The sequence below is a fragment of the Myiozetetes cayanensis genome, unplaced genomic scaffold (assembly GCF_022539395.1).
Source record: "Myiozetetes cayanensis isolate MyiCay16 unplaced genomic scaffold, myiCay2020 scf5-8, whole genome shotgun sequence".
NCBI classification, from domain to species: Eukaryota; Metazoa; Chordata; class Aves; order Passeriformes; family Tyrannidae; genus Myiozetetes; species Myiozetetes cayanensis.
The window spans coordinates 34781584-34801188 of record NW_026087742.1 but is presented as its reverse complement, the minus strand read 5'-3'; the positions used below and the strand labels follow the sequence as shown (position 1 = coordinate 34801188).

The 19605-nt window shown below is 39.4% G+C and overlaps 1 protein-coding gene across 1 annotated transcript in view; it reads left to right on the top strand.

Annotated features, from left to right (window-relative positions):
* The window catches only part of NOX4 (NADPH oxidase 4), a 100061-nt gene that overhangs the window by 78475 nt on the left and 1981 nt on the right, over positions 1 to 19605 (top strand). The window contains exons 14-17 of the mRNA XM_050332344.1: positions 9658 to 9777; positions 13214 to 13322; positions 13875 to 13943; positions 16018 to 16118. Coding sequence (XP_050188301.1) covers positions 9658 to 9777; positions 13214 to 13322; positions 13875 to 13943; positions 16018 to 16118 — 399 coding nt within the window. The remainder of the gene's footprint in view (positions 1 to 9657; positions 9778 to 13213; positions 13323 to 13874; positions 13944 to 16017; positions 16119 to 19605) is intronic.

Genomic DNA, 19605 nt, shown 5'->3' with positions numbered 1-19605 from the left:
AATGTTAGACTGTTCACCAAAAGAGAAATTATCACCACTGAAGAAGAAACAGTGACATAGGGTGGCAGAATACTTTATAACAACCTTTTATCTGTGCGTATCAGACTATGAAACTATTAGAATCATAGAATCATTAATGCTGGAAAAGACCCCAAAGATCATCGAGTCCAACCTTTGATCCAACATCACTATGTAAACTAAACCTTAGCACTAAGTGCCACATGCAGTCATTTTTTGAAAACTTCCAGAGATGGTGACTTTACCGCCTCCCTGGGTAGTCAGTTCCAACACTTAACCACCCTTTCAGTGAAGCAATTCTTCTTGATGGCCAACCTGAACCTCCCCTGGCACAGCTTGAAACCATGTCCTCCCATCCTGTCACTAGTTGCCTGTGAGAAGAGACTGAGCCCCACCAGCTACAGCCTCCTTTCAGGTAGCTGTAGAGAGCGATAAGGTCCCCCCGTGCCTGCTTTTCTCCAGGCTAAACTCCAGCTCCCTAAGCCAATCCTCATATGACTTACTCTCTAGACCCTTCCCCAGCTCTGTTGCCCTTCTCTGGACACACTCCAGCACCTCAATGTCTTTTTTGAAGTGAGGGGTCCAGAACTGGACACAGTATTTGAGGTGCAGCTTTGAGTAAACTTAAGCATTAAGCTAGTTAAACTAAGTATCCCTTATCTTGTGGAGGGGAGTTCTGAGAATGTGTTGTTACCTGATTAGTGCTAAACAAAGAGTATAGCTGAGGATGTAAATGACATTCTGGAAATGGCAGTGGATCAGCATAAGGGAGATGGGATTACAAGTCTGGATTTGTCCTCCTCTCTAACTGATCAAAACTGACGTTTTAGGTTAGACCTGAGGTAGAGTCCTGGGATCTGCATTTCACAATGACAACAAACATGATGAGGATCAGTTTTACTGGTGTGGAGCTGCAGGACACTTGATTTTGTGCAAGAAATCTTATGTATCATGAGTTGTTGTGTTTTGTAGAATGGCAAGACCAGTCACACACAGTGGGGCTTCTCTGTAAATATGCAGAGCAACTTCAGAGGCCCTGGTCAATAGGAACTGGTATTGAACCTACAGGAAAAGCTTCTTTGGCATAGACCCTGACTCTGTGCCAGATGCTGTGATGCACAGCCTCTGTTCTCTTCAGTTCCTTACAGTCACCTTGCCCTGCAGCAGTGTTTCTCAGCCGGTGGGTTGTAGCCCTCAGGATGTTCATGAAAAGCGGAGGTGGGAAAGATTAGGAGAAGAATTGTGTATTTAAAGTACTTAAACACTAGTCCACTCTCTGTCTCTGAGCAAGTCACTCATCTGATTTGTTTGGGGTCACCTGTCCTCTCTAAGCTTCTTATATATAACTCACAGAAATGCTAAAAATCTGTTAATATGAGTAGTCTTACAGCACACAGCAAGTTAAGAGCTTGAAGGATTTTAAAAATTCAAGAGATAAAAATTTCTTTGTTTTGAATAACTCAAGAGGGCTGCACAGAGGCATCTTTGTGTGGTAGTAACAAGGACACTGCCACCTATGAATAATAATATCATTATACAGGTCCTTGGTGGGACTGAAACTGAAACACTGCAGACAGTAATGGGCCATTCACTCTGAAAAACAGAACTTGAAATAGGAAGTTGGAGAATGTTCAGAGAAAAACAAAGAAGAGGGTCAGGATAGTCAGGACTGCATTGAGCTCATCTGCGATGTAATGCAGTATATTCTCTGGTTGCTTGATAAGCTTCTGTCAGTGAATCTATATGCAGACTCATCTTTAGGCTTCTGTAGACTTCAGAAATTCCTTCTCCAAGTTTGGTGATCTCACCATTAGTCTGCCATTTTACTGCAACTGTGTATGGTTCACTCTACTGTTCAGCAGGTGTTCTTTCTTCCCATTTTGGCCTTGCCAGTTTTCTATATCCCTTTCCAGATAAGAGACCATCTGCCTAAGAAAATGAGCTTGTCTGACCATCAGTGAACATCTGGAAGCCATCTGAAGTTGCATTATCATTATCTTGCAGACCTCTCTCTTTAACTGTCAGAGGAATATTGAGAGAATGTCTTTTCTATGCTTTCTGGCAGCCAAATTCAAGCATAGATTCTCTACAGACCCAAAGCAGTAATTACTTGCTTCATGAAACTGCCCTGAAGGAAACTTACTCCTATAGGCACATTCACTGGCCTGTATAGGATGTGAGGCTTGTGGAGAACATCTTTCCTTAAAGGAAGTGTAGCTGTGAAAGAAATTTTCCTAAAAAGAGTGTTTTCCAGATAAAAGATGGGCTTGTGACAGGACAAAGATGCTTTGCTTACCCAGTGTAAGCCTTAAGACAGAAACTGAGTCAGCAGTGAGACATGACAAATTCTTCTTGGGAGTTTATTACATTTTAAGTACCATATTTGTGCTTTGGTTTACTATATATTAACAATCTCATTCTATTGCAGGATTAACTACTTCATTCCAACAGCAGAAGTTGTTGTGAGATTTGTCCTTCTTTGTTTTTTCTTCATATTCTCTTCATTTTGAATTCTTCATCTCTACTTAATCTGGTCCAAAGAGCCTGAGCAGGCTGACTTTGGAGGGAACCATGATATGCCTGGCCTTGTCTTCAGATTGATCTGCTACCAGCTCTGTCTTCCAGCATTCCAGTCAGCTGCTTCTCTCCTCTCTTATTTTTTCTGCAGATACCTAGCTAGGATTTTAAATCCTGCACTTATCATCCTTGGGAGTTGTCAGCAGAAGCCAACTTTTCCCAGCCCAAAGGTGTAGTGGAGCTTGATTGTGTTGTGTTTTTCTCCAGAGCCAGGAGACAGAACAAGGACGTTTGTCCCAGAAAAGTACTGCCCTACCTCTGTCTGGTCCCTTCTCCAGTCACATTCTGTTCTTTCTCACAGTGCGTTATTATCAACAATACTTGGTTGTTATTGCCAGCAGTCCTTGTTTGGCTCCACAGCTATTTATCCAGCTAGTGGTGTTTGAAACATACACATTACCCCTCTTGTCTTCTAGGCTTCTACAGATACTGATGCTGCAGGTACTTCCATTGATGTGGAGACATTGGTTATCCTGTCCCAATGATATAATTTACCAAGTGAGGAAGAGGGCTAATATTGGCACTACTTCCATGCTGTGTGTTAGATGGCAGCTCTGAGATGAACACCAAAGGGAATGGTATAGACAACTAAAAATTGAAAGAGAGCAAAGATCAAACACAGAAGTGGATTACTCTAAAGCAGAAATTCAGTTTGCAGTGAGACAGGCAGATAACTACTGTATCAGTGAATGAGTTGTGGAGAAATAAAGCCAACACATTCAACCTAATTGTGGTTGCTGGTCTACAGCATTTTATCACTTAATCATGTAACAAACTAAATTTTCAAAAGGCTAGTTGCAATAGGTGGTGCAGTCATTACAAATGTTCTTTATTTTTCTTTATTAGCTGAGACAGAATTGGTAGGACAAAAGTTTACAGAGAGGCAAGCCACTTCACAAAATAAAAACTGTAATTGGTAAGGAAAAAAGTCTAAAATTTGATTTCTTGTTATAATAAAATTAAATTATGTGATCTTTAATCAAATGAATACATTTGGGAAACATTTTATAAAAAATGACCGAAAAAAGGCTGCCATGGAGAAGAATTAATATAACATTAATTAAGAATATTGACCCCAGAATATGGAACAGACAGTACATGTACTTTTAAGAGAACAAAGTTGCCTCAGTACGTAATTATACTTGATTGTAGTTCTCATAGTGGTTTTATAGACCTTTTTAATGGAGTAAGTGAATAGTCTAAACTGTTGCTTTCATCCTGTGATAGTCAGCAATGAGTAATCAGAAATATTGTTCTCCATAAATACTCTAGGCAATGTTTAGATAATTTTATTAAATTCTGAGGAAAATTAAATTGATCTGAGAAGTTGCCTTCAGATTTCCCTAGGAGTAATGAACAAGGAAGAATGACATTTACAAGGTTGTCTGTTAGCTGTGCAAGTCTGTTTTCAGTGGTAGTTCAGTCTCCATGCTTTTTTTGAATGTCTTGTTCATAGTTAGGAGGTTCTTTTCTTGTTCTCTACTATCCTCTTTACTCCTCTGTTACAAATCCAGTTCCCAATAGGTAGTTGTACAACTTTTGCTGCTCTAGTGTTCCAGGCTGCTCCTGTGGAATCTTGTTTTTTAACCTGTACTATGTCTCACAGAAAACCATGTATCTCAATTAGGGGTTTACAGGAGGAGCTTTATCCATAAAAATACAGGTGCCTGCTCTGCTGTTCCACTTTCTTGCCCTTGTCATCATGCCTTCAACTCTATTTCCTCCTGCTAAAGATGTTGTAAAACTGGAATTTCCTATTCAGTCATCTCTGGGCCCTTGAGAGTATAATAAGCTAAAGAACAGGTGATTTTGTTTTGTTTTGCCCAGTCAGGGAGGAATAAATAGAACTAAGAAGTACTAAAACCAATGGTTCTTACAGGATTTTAAAAATAATGGTTTGGCATGTTTCTATGGGAAGAAAATCTGATGCTAGTTGATTCTGTAGAGTTTGGAGCCATCTATGTTGTTATAATCGGATGCTTCACTAACTGATCAAGAAATCATCTTCTGTAGAAAGGAAAAGGAAACTTTTACAATCTCTGTATATATTGTAGGAATATATTTGAAGTTCAAGAGAAAAATGTAAATGATCAATCAGAAATTAAACTTGAGCAGTTAAAAAAATCAGAAGAGGATGCCTAATGAAACCTGAATTAGAATCACAACCCTTTTCAATCTTGCATAAAATAGTATGTAAAGTTAATTGGACCCACTGGGTTTTGCAGTCTTACTTGTCTAAGGGGCTGCTGATTTCTTTAATGGAAACATCATCCTTCACAATGTCAGGAGAACACATGGGAATCTCTGATCTCACGTGCCAGATGTCACATTTTGTGACACCTTTAAACCTTGAAAGCCATTGTAGTTTTGGAAATCCCTATGAACCAAGGATGGTGTGCTTTGTTCAGTGGTGGTTCTTCTTCTGTAAAAGGCTTTTGATACTGAAATGCTGTCAGTAATCACAACCCCTCTGGAAAAAGAGTGTCAGAGTCTACACTCATATATTGATGCTTAAATAATGACATGAAGTATTATATGTTGACTTAAAAATGAAGTAGCTGTCTTGATTCTTGCTTCAGAAAATATTTAAAAATCTCTGATTGCAGTAAGTGTGGTTTCTTTGCAAAATAAGCTCCTGTAATTTGTTGTAGCTAGGTTTTTACTGAAACCTGTGAATTGAGCCTTGGACTCCAAATTGTTCTAGAGCACTGCAGTAGTCAGTTTTGCTTTCTGCAGCCCTACCATCAGGAAGCCATCATGATAGACAAAGTCACACAGCAGAGAGGCAAACCAACTTAAACTGGAGAAACAGGAGACAACAGATGGATACAGTCAGACAGCAAAATTCAGGGAAACAGTGAGACAGTACTGAGCCAGAATATCACTAAGCTACAGTGAGCACATCAGTAGCCTGTTTTTTCAGCTATCAGAGGAAAGAGGAGTCTTAAGAAGGAATTTGAAGGGAGATAATGAAATAGCTCTTCAGATGTTACAGAGAGTCCCTCCCAGGCATGAAGGGAAATGTGGGTGGAACACGGAGGCACTTTATTGAATATTTGTCATGTGGGGGTGGAGGCTGGTATTGTGGGTTATCAGAGAGGGGATTGCATCTCTCTAGTGCATCAGAGTTACAGCAGCAGAAGAACATAAGGAAATTGCTTCAGCTATCACTCTGTTCCTTGGAGTTCTCAGGCTGTATTATCAGTACTTTGCTGTTGTTTTGGTAGGACAAGTAAAAGAGAAGAACAGACCTGGTAGGAGGGTTGTTTACCTATTGAAGTCAATGATGTAGGAGTTTTATAAGGAACTGGGAGGGATTCAGCTCTATTAGCTGTATAGACTGTGTCTCATTCACTGTATCCAGAGCTTAGTATGATACCTACATGTAGGTCTTAGTAAGAACTGAATACCAAGGATATAAAATCTCCTGCTACTGGGTGAAATCCCTACTCTTTTGACAATGGTAAGAGCTTTGCCACAAGCTTCAACCGGACTAGGATTTCACTTATTGTGCTCTATACAGTACTTTATATCCAAGCATTTTGTTCAACTTGCAAATGATGCTACTTCTTTAATTAAAATTTCCTACAATTTCTTGAAATAACTCCCCTATCCATCTATTATTCCACTAATACCCCAGATAATATCTTACAGTAAGTCCCAGAGAGGCTGGAAAAAAAAAGGTGTTATCATCACTTACTGGTGGGTAGTGAAGTACAATGTAAGCATTAAACTTTTCTAAGGGTACCTACACCCTGAAGTAAAGCACAGCACAGAGATCCAAGTCCAAGAGGGGTGAGCAGGTATCTCCACATATCACTGTGCAATTCCTTATGGAAGATAATAACTTGGGTCTCAAAAGCAGTACAGCTGCCTTTGTCCCTGAGACAGTGTCCCCTGGTTTAGGGACAGCCCCATGTCAGTGCAGTTGCATTGCCCAGCACTGGAACAAGCTGGTTTAGTGCTTGCTGGGCCGTTTCGGTACCACTGTACTGCAGAAATGTACTTTAAATAGAAAATATTTTTACCATCTATCTGTAAGATGCTTTTTAATAATGTGCTCTGATATTTTTTGTGATGTATTCTGTTTTGAAGAGCTTTTCTTTCTGTTTCTGAGCTAAGAAGTTGTGCCAGAATAAGTGAGAGCACTCCTAAGTCTGGAAATGAATACATGTGGAAAGAACAACTCATTATTTGAATAAGTTTGCCTGAAGGGTCAATTTCTAAACTTTTAGTAAAATTCCGTTCCCTGCCTTCATGTTAATTAAATTAAAGCTGGGAGGATAGGAGAGCATAGCATGGTAATGTGATATATCTGGGGCACAACTCAGGAAACAAAAAGTCTTCTTACCCCCCTTGGCTTAGCTTGTCTTTTTATTGAGTGCTGTGAGATTTCATTTGCAATAATGAACTGCATTTATGCAAAACTTTTCAGTCCTACCAAATGAAAAGAAGAACATGTTGACAGGAAACAAAAATTGCATAATCTCTGCAGAAGTCTATGACTAAATCAGTGCTCTGTTCAACCCTGTACCTTTTGATATGGCATCAGGAGGTTTATTCCTTTCAGTGACTTGAATAAAAGAAGGTTCGATTCCTAAATGGCCACTGCCATTAAGGCATAAGGGCCACATTTATCTTAGATTTAAAGTATTCCCATATTAAAATGGGTTTAAATAGTGCATGTTTATGACATCCATCAAAATCTTTCAGGGAGATAATGTTATCCTTGGAATCAGTCTTTTCAAGCAGTCTTGTGGAGTGGGTTAACACAGTAGCAATATTTCTCCACCTTTTTCCCCATATCTCTTTCTCACACTTGGAAGCGGTGACTTCTGGCTGTTCTATGCTGAACCACATGCAGACACAGCAGGAGGTTCTTGGCTTCTCTGACTGCATTTGCTATCCAAGCAACTGCTCCTCACTCCCTCAGAGGAAGACACAGTGGGCAAATAGACATGTTTTGCAGGCCAGATGGGGCTAATGGACCACAAACTGGAGCAATCCGACCAAAATACATATTTAATTGAAGATTATTTCTTGGATTTCTGGCATGCACTGTACTTGACTAGTTTCTGGTGACCAGATCTAGTTTTTGCATGCTTCAGTTCCTAATCATGTCAGTAATATTCAGTGGCACTCAGACTTCCCAGGAATTGCTTAATCCCTTCTGAGATCAGACATACATATTTCCGGTAGCCTTCAAGCAGTTATGCTAAGTGGCACCCCTACAGTATATAACTCTTGTCACATCCACTGTGATCATTTCTAGAAAAATGTGTTTTGCTAGTTTGTTTTTATTTTGTTTACTTGTGTTTTCACTTGTTTGCTTGTTTTTCACTTGTTTGCTTGTGTTTTTCAAAATGCTGGCTTTGTGTATACAAAAAAATGTTAGTGCTAGTTGTCCAAAATGCAAGGAATTTCCCTCAGGCTTGTGCTTTTGCCCTTCATACTTTTAGAACCAATTCTCTAGATTTCACCAGCTAGGCACGCTCTACTTAGGATAAAATGTATAAGAGGTATGCCAGGAATGATATGGGACCTCAGTTGCCTGTCTTTGATATCCAGTTGTTTTGTTGTTTTTTTGTTTGTTGTTTGTTTTTTTCTTTTTTGACATACTCTGATATCCCAAAATTAGATCTCAGTTATATCTGTTACATATACATCTGAGACCCATAAAATTCATGGACTTCTTTCAGAGTGTTCTGTGCACCAGATTTATTTCACTGTAATGACCTGCTTCTGAACATTTCCTCTGTTGCTTATTTAACTAATAGATGCTCCTTCACTTCCTCAGTCAAATGACAGTGCAACATTTAGCTCTCTTAAAGCAGCTGCTGCTGCACTCTGCACCAGCAGTGGTATCATTTCATTAGTGGAAAATAAACCCTTGTTAAGCAAATGTGGAATGTGGTATAAAACATTGTGTAACAGGAAACATTTAATGAACAAATACTTAAAGTTCTGTTTATATTGTATACACATGGCCAATTAAGTTTTTCTTGGCCCAAGTTTGCAAAAGAATTTATCTGCCCTAAGTAAGGAGTGGATTTGTTTTTCTAATATTCCCATCATGCTGGAACTAACATACCTGACATTGAAAAGACAGAAATAAGAATAAGCATATTTAGGTTTCAGATTGCTTAGTTATAAAGTTTTATTACTTAAAAACATTTACTGCCAGCATTTCCAATGCCTTCTGATAATGTCTGTGGCTGTGCAAGTGTCTTCTCCCTTTCTCTTCAGGCAGGACACCAAGAAAGGAGTTTATAAGACAGGGCATAGTTAAGAATCACCCATCAGAAAGCAGGTATTAGCTGTGTTCAGTTAAGGCATTGTAGGAGAAGGAGCCTAATATATAAGGCATCGAGATGTCACCAATAGCAGAGGTCTGGAAAAATTTTCCTAAAAAGGATCATATTGGCCAAAGACACCCCAAACAAGATGTTGTCTTGACTGGTAAGATGATGCCGAGGATCAAACCACAAAACTAAAAGAAATGAGATCAGACTGAGAAGTTAAATTATGGCTACAATCCAGCCCTCAGAAGGAAATAATCAGATGAGGGTTGGAAGACTGTCTGGGAAAAGAGAAGTCTCCTCTGCCTTTAATTCTCTGGCTTATATTGTAAAGGAGAAGCTTGTGTCCTTTCATTATGTAGAGTATGCACAGTCTCATAAATAATCTTTGAAAACAAGTGAACAAAATGGTTATAATAATGAGAGGCATGAGTCAAGGGGGAACAATTCGACAATTTTTCTCCCTCTTCAGAAAACCTGCATAAGATGAACCTCGCAGGCAGGCCTAACCAAATTCTTTTCAATCCTGCATAGACCCACCAAGTTGTTTTTTCTAGGGCAGACATAATTTGGTCACCTCCACTTGTTTGATTAAAAAATAGCTTGTTTAATGATGGAACAAGACAAGAGTTTTTCATACCACCTGTACATTCATTTCTGTCCACATAAAGCTTTCCATGGTTTTAATTCCAACTCACTTTTCTTTTGCTCTCTCTGATTTTAGCAGCTTTCTCTAAAAGTATCCTTTTTGCTCTTTATGCAGACTTTATGTGGATGGACCTTTTGGAAGTCCCTTTGAGGAAGCCCTGAACTACGAGGTCAGTCTCTGCGTGGCTGGAGGTATTGGAGTTACACCATTTGCATCAATACTCAACACACTGCTGTAAGTGAGCTTAAACCTTTTAAGGCCATTTCCCCCCAATTTACAGTAGCAGTGCGTGTCAGAAAAACTTTGAGAGTCTTAAAAATCTTCCACTGGCATAAGCAAATAATTCCTTGGAGAGATGTAGAAGACTGGGATGCCACTGAAGGGCATAAATTACCTCATACTGATAATGCCTGTGTAACCCAAAGAGTTGTGGCAGAGTTTTGCCAGTAATGCACCTGGACTGGGACAGTGTCACTAGCCTTTTTATCCTTCCACCAGCCTAGCCTGTGCTTAAGGTAGTCACAGTCTTTCAGCTAGGCTTGTTCCCCTAGTCCGATCTTAGATAAGGCTGCAGACAATGATTGTGAGTTTTTGAGAGTCAGGCAGTTGTGACAGTCCTTCTGCTCGAAATGCAGGGCCAGCTCTCCTGGTTTGACTTTTGTGAATACGTAAGTTTAAAGTTTTAAAAGAAAGGGATCAACCTGAATTCAGATAGCATTCAGATGTTTAACTCCATTTGAAAAGTTTAAATTTTACGTATGCCATTTTCTTATTTTTTCTTGTTTCTCTCTCTCCTTTTTAAAATTTTAATTTATAGCCTTTGACATTCTATGCAGATCAAACCTTTTGCCTCTTGTTTTTCTGTTGCATTGACAACATCGTTCCCACCAAATCTTTGTGAAATAAGCTTGCTTTTGTGTTTGCTATTGATTTCTTTTTATTTGTTAGAGTATTGGCTAAGAGCTCCAGTCACAGGTTAAGCAACCCTGTTTCAAAGACCCAGTATAAACAACCAACCAAAGCAGCAAACCTTCCCTGAGGTGCTGAGAGGCTAACTGGCTTTGAGAGGGTTTTAAAATGCACAACTAAAGTGTTTGTTCCAAGATGAACATGCCAGTGATCAGCTGTAACTCCAAAGTGAAGCTGAAGTAAATTTAGATGCTGTGAACCTTCTTATGTCCTTAATCTGGGCTGGACCTGACAGTGCTAAGTGTTACTGAAAGTTATTAGCCTCACCTGTCTCATAGTGCAGCAAACCTCAAAGAGCATTTTGTGCTTCCTCATTTTCTTTTCTTTAGAATGTGTGGATCATCCTCCCAAAAACAAGGGTACATTTTTGCTGAAAGCCTAGGGCTCAGGTGGATAAAATTACTGTTTTCCTCGTGATGGATTATCCTTGACAGTGTTAAGCAAAAATGTCACAGATCACAATGATGGGCCATCAGCAGGTAATGAGATGTTTGCCTCTACCAGTTATCAGAGGATGTAGGAACTTGCACAGACATTGCCAGAGAATGGTAGTGTCCAAAGGATTTTGCAATGTCCATTTATCTACATAAAGCCATAAATTGGCTTCCAAAGAGCCAATTCCATAACCTGCCCTTGTAACCACTCTTCCCCTTGTACACCATACAATATATAGGGGAATCATTTGGGGAGGAAGGAACAGTCTTAGTCTACTTCCCTCCTCTGTATTTAATCATCAACAAAACACTGTTTTAGTGGATGACCTGCCTATGTCTTTGCCCTGGCTTGGAGGCAGAAATTGGCAGGTATGAACAAACAAACTGTCTTACAATGCCAGCGCTGCAGAACAGTGAGGCCAGTGCTGTTGTGTCAAGGACATGCAGGTCTGAGAAAGTCTTGAGGTGGTCTTTTGTTTTCTGCTCCATTGTGTTCCTTTTGTACGTACATAATTTGATTCCTGCTCCTGCCCTTCCCTCCACTTAGCTGTTGAACCCTATGCTCTATTTTAAGAAAATATGACATACTTTAAGGAAAGCTAGTGGCTTTCATGCAGTAGGGTCTGTAAATAACAGCTTTTATTATAGGCAGAAGTAACACAGATACATGCAAGAAGTATTATATTCCTGTGGATTTGGTTGTAATGGGGGATTGCACCTTTACTGCATAATATATCCTGCTGGAGGTAGACCAGGCATATGTGTCTGAGATGCTATTTTAAATCTATGCTTGACTTGTTTTATGAAGTCTTGCAGTCCAGCTGCAATGTTTCATCACCATGAGTGGTGTTTTGTTATTGAACTGCTGCATTTCAATACAAAATGCCTTGCATTTTTATCTTCTTTTGTCCTTTTATTATGGTGAAAGGCACTTATTTTGCTTGCTACTGCTTATAGTTCTGTCACATCTGACCAGACTGTGACCCTTCCTAAGGGCTTGTCTTAGTCTAGGCAGTCAGAAAGAGATGGAAGAAATCTTGTTTGGCAGGTCAACAGTTTATAAATAAGAAAGTTGAAATCAGGACTTGAGAGACACTGTACTCCACAGCATTTTTTATTTTTTTTTACTCACTGTGGGGAATTTACACAAAAGGTGAGTTCTCAGCCTCTCCATGCTGCTGAAGTGCTGCTGATGTCTCTATCCTTGCTCCTCAGGGCAGGGAGAGGTATGGGGAGGCAAAACAGTGGTTAGAACAATCACTTAAATAGATCTATTTATACTATACTGTTCTAATTATATATATTCCAACTCTAGGTGTTTGGAATAATGCATAATGCGTATGGTGAAGTGTATCATGGAAGTTTTTTGACCGGGCTTGGCTCCTATGACTAGCATTTGAAGTGAACAGGCTGTGGCCTTCTCTATCTGAAAATTATTTCAGAGGAAAAGGAGGAAACAATCTATGCACTGACTATTTCAGTGATTATAACAACAGAAAACAGTGTTGGCCAACTAAGAAAATACTTCCTGAATATTTGTGCTTTATTTGAACTCCTTAATCATCAGGTCATTTTTCATTTCTATTTTATTTCCCAGTTCATTCAAATCCTTTCTTTATGCTTATTTGTGTTTTTATTGAATTAGAAATCTGACATAAGAGTCCTGTTTTTGTAAATGCAATGCTAGAATCTGCCTATGGCTGCACTGTACCCACCAGCATTTCCTAAGTTCTGTAATATATCACACAGTCCCCTAACACAATGAAGCCCTGATTTGATTTGGTCTTTGTGATTTTGCTACTATTATTAATTATATTCAACCAGAGCCTTTCACATATAAAGGCAGAATTAAGTCTGACATTATTGCGTTTGTCAATACTTTCTGCTTATGGGTCGCATTATAAACCTAGTAATGAATTGACATAATACACTTGAACTCAGAATGTCTCCTTTTCCTTGAAATAAAAGTTTGGTGATGATACATAAATCCATATTTGCTGCCCAAATCATCTGTATTGCTGACAACTTCTAGTGTGGAAACAGTATCTATGATGGCTGTTAGCTCTGTGTTAGAGATTTAATATTCTCAGAATCATCCGAATAGGCTGAATTGATCAATTTAGTGTCTAATGTATCATAGCTCAAAGAACAACTTAGCAGTTAGCCTTTAATGGAAATTCATGTTTCTGTTAAGGAATATGAAGCATATTAATTAATGTTTCTTTTTAAATGATAATTTTTAATTACCCACATATTTTATTTTCAAGGGATGGCTGGAAATGCTACAAGCTCAGAAGACTCTACTTCATTTGGGTGTGCAGGGACATTGAGTCTTTTCGCTGGTTTGCAGATCTGCTCTGTATGTTGCATAACAAGGTAATGGGTGTTTGGAGGGATACTGACAACTTAAATGCAAGGTATGTCCACACCACACAACTGACGCGCTATAGAGAATGGCAGCCTTGCTCAAAACAAGTGAGCTCCAGTGGTAGTTCTGCTCTGGCTGCCTGAGTCAGGCTCCAGTTATTCCTGGAGCTGCATGAAACAGTTTGAGTATCTATCACCAATATTTCATTGCACAGTGTTGCACTTATCTGTGTCCATAATACTTTTTAAGACTGAAGAAGCACACACAGGCTGGGAAGTCTGAGTGGTCTTTACGCATTTAGACTGTAGACAGATCAAGAAGGGAAAGGGATTTACAATTTCAGGTGGATTGTAAGAGCTGTGTGGCTTCCAAAAACCAATATACACAGCATGATGTGCAACATTCACAAATGGATGTTATGTAATCATATCTTCTCCATTAAAAAGCTTACTTCACTGATGGTGAAACCTATATCCCTCAGCATAGTAGGCACAAGTGACTTCATACTTAGGTTAAGACAAAGAATATTATTTCACTAGCTGTTTTTATCATCCTTCCAGCTTTGGCAGGAGAATCGGCCAGACTATATAAATATCCAGCTGTACCTCAGTCAAACAGATGGAATACAGGTATGTGGCCAAGTGTTGTTTGTAAACTGAACTAGACCTTGGAGTAATAGGCAATGCAAACTGTCAGTCAAAGGTAGAAGGGGATTACTGCAGATGTTAAAAACAGGAGATGAGGCCATAAACTCAGATGACTCATTCATTACTAGAGAAAGAGAACCAGTCCATCCCTACAGCATTAAGAGAATCTAGTTTGGTACCCTTAACTTGATTACGTGTGGGCAGAAATCCATATCTTCATTTTCTAGGGAAGAGGTCCTGCCAGGCCACAGACCGGGCAGTTGGAAATATTTGTTGGGAAATCAACATCATTTCTGGGCTAAGAATCAAAACAGAGTAGTTCTAGGAACTTGCAAGCTCAACCTTCTCATATATATTTTGAGAGAAACTAGCTATTTTAAAAGGCTTTTTATCTCATTCTCTCAAATATAGACAGAAGGTAGAAGTTTCTTGATGTATGAGCCTGGAAATTATACTGAAATGTCAATTGTCATGTATTATCAAACCCCAAGCTGGGATAATTCCCCAAATCTTGGCATCTTGTGTAACTATTTATGCTTGCAATCTTCATTTTACATTATTTAGCACATAAGCCTAGATACAAGTCTTTACCCTGCTGTGTTAGGAAGCTTTTCAGTGACTGCAGGGGGCCCAGAACCAAGCCTAACAATTACTTTTTAAACATGAAATGCAGTGAGAAACCATGCCCAAAGGATTTTGATCTGCTTAGTATGAGGTGGAGATAACATTCACAGCTTTAGTAGGAAGACTAGTCTAAGTGATGTGATGATAGCTGCTGTAGTTATGACTATGACAAATATACTGTCTGGACAACATATGTCAATTGAAATGGGGTGCTTGAAAATACCTAATTGATGAACCTGGTATGTAATTATTAGCTTAAAATTTAAAGTGGAAGCTGGACTACAATGCAGTGAGACAGCAAAATTGAAATAATAGTCAATTCAAAGGAAGTTTTCCAATATTATTGATCAAGCAGCTGCTGAATTTATTTAAATCAACTTTTTAGTTGAAGTCTTTCTTTAAAGACACTTTTATTTTTATGGCTATTGAACAATACTGGCATGAATCATAATGCTGCTCGTAATTTCTCAAGGGGGAATTAACTCTCCATTGCTATACAGCTGATGTGTTCACTACTGTTAGTCCAAAGTGCTGACTGCTACCAAAAATAGGGCAGTTTCACTTCATGATCCCTTTGCAGAGAAGCCCTGTACCTGTGTGGTAAGAGGGAGCCAAGCCCACCCTCTAGCAAATGCCTCCTGTCTATAAAAGCCCAATGGTACCTCCTGTCTATAAAAGCCCAACAGTGGATGAGTTGGCCAAGGCTCTCTCTTTGCATTGGTATGAGCAATGTGTCAGGTTGTTCAGCAGAGGAGCGAATGTGGGAGCCTAGATAAGATTTAACTTCTCTCTGCCTTTCTGTTGCATTAGGGCAGCAAACCAAGGAAGGGCCATGCCCTGCAGTGGGAGGGTATTCCACTTTATCAAAATGCTGGTGAGTTAGCATTGCTGGAATGGATTTGGTTCCATTTGGGGAGCAGTTTTAGCTGCTTTCTGCTCTTACAGCAGTTCAAAACAGCTGGCAAACTACTCTCAGGGAGAAAAGTAAGATTTCCCTTGTTAGTTTTTCAGACCTAGTCATCTTAATAGTTACTCATACAAAGTTAAAAAAAAGACTTCAGACAGAAATATGATTTTTGTATCAGCAGTGTTTCTTCCAGTTTAGGATTAAAAGCCTGTGAGGGAATGAGTAATAGAAGCATGGTTATTGTTTTATGGCTTAAATAAATTGGTTTAAAAGTAATGTGGAAATTAACGAGCAGCTGCATGAGGAACAATGTATAATGAACACCAAGGAGAGCCATTGAAAAGGTACTGAGCAGAAGTATTGGAGCATAAAATAGCTGCAGTTTTAATCACAACTGTTTGGTACTTGTGCTCAGGTTTTACATCTCAGCAATATGGCAAGTCAGCCAATGTCAGAAATGGGAGCCCTGGGTGATATGAGGCAATTTGCAAATCAGGCAGAGTGGAATTTTTTTGTTTCTTGCAGAAAATAATTGGTGAAAAATATCAAGCTTTAAACTCCAGGCTTTTGATTGGACGACCCCAGTGGAAACTCCTGTTTGATGACATAGCAAAATGTAACAGGCGGTAAGTACTAGTCTGCTTGAAGGATGCCACAGTTTGATGGCTGGGGATATCTGTGTCTAGCTATGTTGTTATGAAGATATTTCTGGGTTTTATCATATAATGTAATATGGAAATTCACTAATATTTTGCTGTGAGAGGTAACCTGTACAAACTGAAACTTTTTTTTTTTTTTTTTACACACGCAGAGCAGTTCAGTTTTTTATGCAGCTATGTTCAGTGGCCCAGGAAACAAAAGTAGCAGATTTTGATCTCACTGCACGGAGATTCCCTATGTTTTGTCCGTGGCAATGTCTTGCTTTCAACATATGCTGGTTTTATATATAAGGTTGCATTTTTTTAAGTTGTTGACTTCTATAACTTTCATGATTTATAGTGCTAGTTTACAAACAAAATTCACAAGGAAGAACTTGACTGACCTGTGTTGTTTTTATTCAGAGAATACGTTGTCTTTGAAGATTTCTGGCAGTTTTCTATTCTTTGTTAAGACCTGGCAATGCCTTTTTACTAGTGCTAGAAAAGCATGTTATGGTCTGAAACAAGACAGTTGTAAAACATAGAAGGCATGCAATTAGACTATGGAATGTCTTTGTCCAGATCCAGCTTTGTTTGTTGAGTATTTTATCCCCCACTGGTAGTTTTTTGCCTCAAAAGCTGATCTGGTAGAAAGGATTAGGGAAGACCCTAATCCACCTCTGGCAAAGTCTGTGGTGTGGGAGCAATCCACCCTCAGTAGCTATTGATAGTAATCAGGGTGCATCAGGTTGAGAAGTGCTTGCATATTCACCTGCAAAACTTTCCCTCAAGAACTTTTTTCTTCTCTTGCACTTGTAAAGTGAAATCTGTTCATGGCTTATTGACTCTTCTTTTCTCAGGGCAGATATAACTGGGGACACTGAGCCCTGGTTCCTGAGAAATACTGAGTACCAAATGTATCACATTGGCAATGTGAGCTGCTGACAATATTTTTCTTGGATTCAGGTCATAGAGGATGTTTTGGACAGGGTCCCTTGTCAGGATGTCCCAAAGGCTGCTACAGAGGGACATCCCTGGTAGAATTCTCACATTTGGAGAAGGGTTTTAGAGTAAAGAAATATGGGAAAGAAAGGGAAATAGGTCATGGAAGCAAGCTGACTCTGGGCTGAGAGACCTTTGCATAGAAGACTGCCAATCTTTTATACTCTGTTCTAATGTCTTTTCTTTTTTGTTTAACTGTGTGAGTGCAGTTTTAAAAGATGAAAATGATGATTTCTGCCATTTCTTTGCAAGGCCGTAAGTGCACATAATATAGATGAAACTATTAGTGGTAGTCATACTTGCTTTTTCTTTTTTGCTTTCCATTGCATTACTCCTAATTAGATTTCAAGAACCATTTCCTCTGCATTTTCACGAGGCCTTTAAATTGTGCCACCATTTTCAAACTAGGTGTCTTTTAGTACCTAAATAATGTTCTGACTCTTTTGATTACCTGCAGCTTGTTAAGATGTACTCTTTGTCACCCTTGGTCACCCTTTTATCAGGGTTTATACAGGTCTGTATCTGTAGACACGGTTACATGAAACGTGATGCAGAGTAGTGAAACCTGTAACAACCTCAGCTGTCCCACAGAAATTTATCTATTGTAGGTGATTATTCTCCATATTTCCTTGGGTGAGACAGAAACTTCAGTTTTTCTCTATAGTCCAATTTCCAGGTCTGCTACTGGCTTTATCTTAGTTCCTATTGCTCAGTAACTTTCCACCTAAGTGGAAAAAAAACCCAAACAAAACAAAACAGGTCAATCAAGTTGTTTCCAACATCTGGTGCCAATGTTCAGGCTTTCACATTTGCAATCATCCCCTTGGGCTTGTTTATGGGCAGCTGAGATATTTTCCAGTTTTTATCTTGTGATTTTAGGAAAAGCTGCATATAAATAACAGGCAGCTGGCAAAGCTCTCACAGTGTAGCCGTTTGATTGCTGTGTGCTTTGTGAGTTGTTGCTGTTGTTGCTGTTTGAGTCCCAAATAAGCAAAGTGCATTTGTAAGTCTCTGAGCTTTGCCAGACCTTCAGAGCGTGACATGGGGCAACCCAGCACCAGGTTCCTGATCCTTTTTTCTGGAAAAGAGGAGCAGACGCATGCCATCTACTGTTGATATTTCATATGACACCTGCAGTCCCAGCAGTGTGCATTGGGACTGTTAATATAACAAAATAATGGTCTTTTTTACTTCCCTGCTTTTTCGGGGGGGTGGAGCAGCAACCTTGTTCCTGATCAGTTGTGTTCTGGATGAAAAGTTGGCACCATGTTCAGTTTTGCTTAGGTTAAATGAGTGTGTCCTCCAGGTGGAGACTGACCTAGAAAAAGACATGAATATCTGTAGGAGAGAAAGGCATGGAGTACCATGATACATTTCTCGTGCTATAAAGGATAAACCTCTCTCTAGAAATGAATATGGGATTTAAAACAGGATCTTTTTAAGTTCTGACTGTATCTTCTCAATGTAGCAAAGCATTTCATCTCTCCCTCACCTCCAGCTGTTCATAAAATGGATGTAAGAATATGTGCTGACCTACTCATCCCACAGGAACACTGAAGCTTTACTTTCTTAGTGCTCTGAATGAGTAAAATCCTATATTGATATTTATAATTATTGCAAAGAATGGCCTACAGCATAGATTCCTTAATTGTAAACATGTTAGTGGTATTTATAAAGATTTTCAGAGTTAGCATTACACAGCTGCCTGTTTTCTTCTAGCAACAAAGTAAGCCTTTGTCCCAAACAGGTGATAACACAATTAAAGCCTATCAGCGCAGGGTAGTAAAGTGCTGCTCCATGTAGTAGCATCTCTCAGCCACCTGCCTGCTTCTGTCACAGCAACCAGGCAGGAGCCAAGCGAGGCAGGGAGGAAGGTATCTGCAAACTGGGAAGTGGGTGGTGGAGGTGGGGGAGAAAGTGGGCCATGAACTGTGGGAGGATGTCCAGAATACATGCTGGTGTTGGGTATCCTGGGAAGGAAGTCTGAGAGCCTCTGGCTACACGAGCAGTGGTTCACCAGGGCTTCAGAGACCTTATTAGCCACAGATCTCTTTTGTGGCTTTAGGCAAATCATTTAATCTTTCTATGGTTCTGATTACTAGCCAAAGTTCTGTGCACCTTGGAAGGATGTTGCTGGGAGAGGAATACATTAGCAGTATGTGCTACTAAGACATGTCTTTATTTTCATGGCAATTTATATGTAATGAAAGGGAGAGGGGCAGCCAAACTCTTTGGGATTTATCAGTTGGTTGTACTAATTAGACTAATGAGAAAAAAACCCAAAAAACAAACAACAACATTAATTCTCTCAATTAAATACACAGTAGAAGACAGATTCTTGCTGGCAGCTCATGAATCCTTTTTTTCCAGTGTGCACAGATTAGAGGGAGTTCAGAGTCTACAGGTGCTGAGAAATCTTATTTGAGAGCGATGAGCAATAGTGCTCTCATTATTGCTGCAAATCCAGCCACCA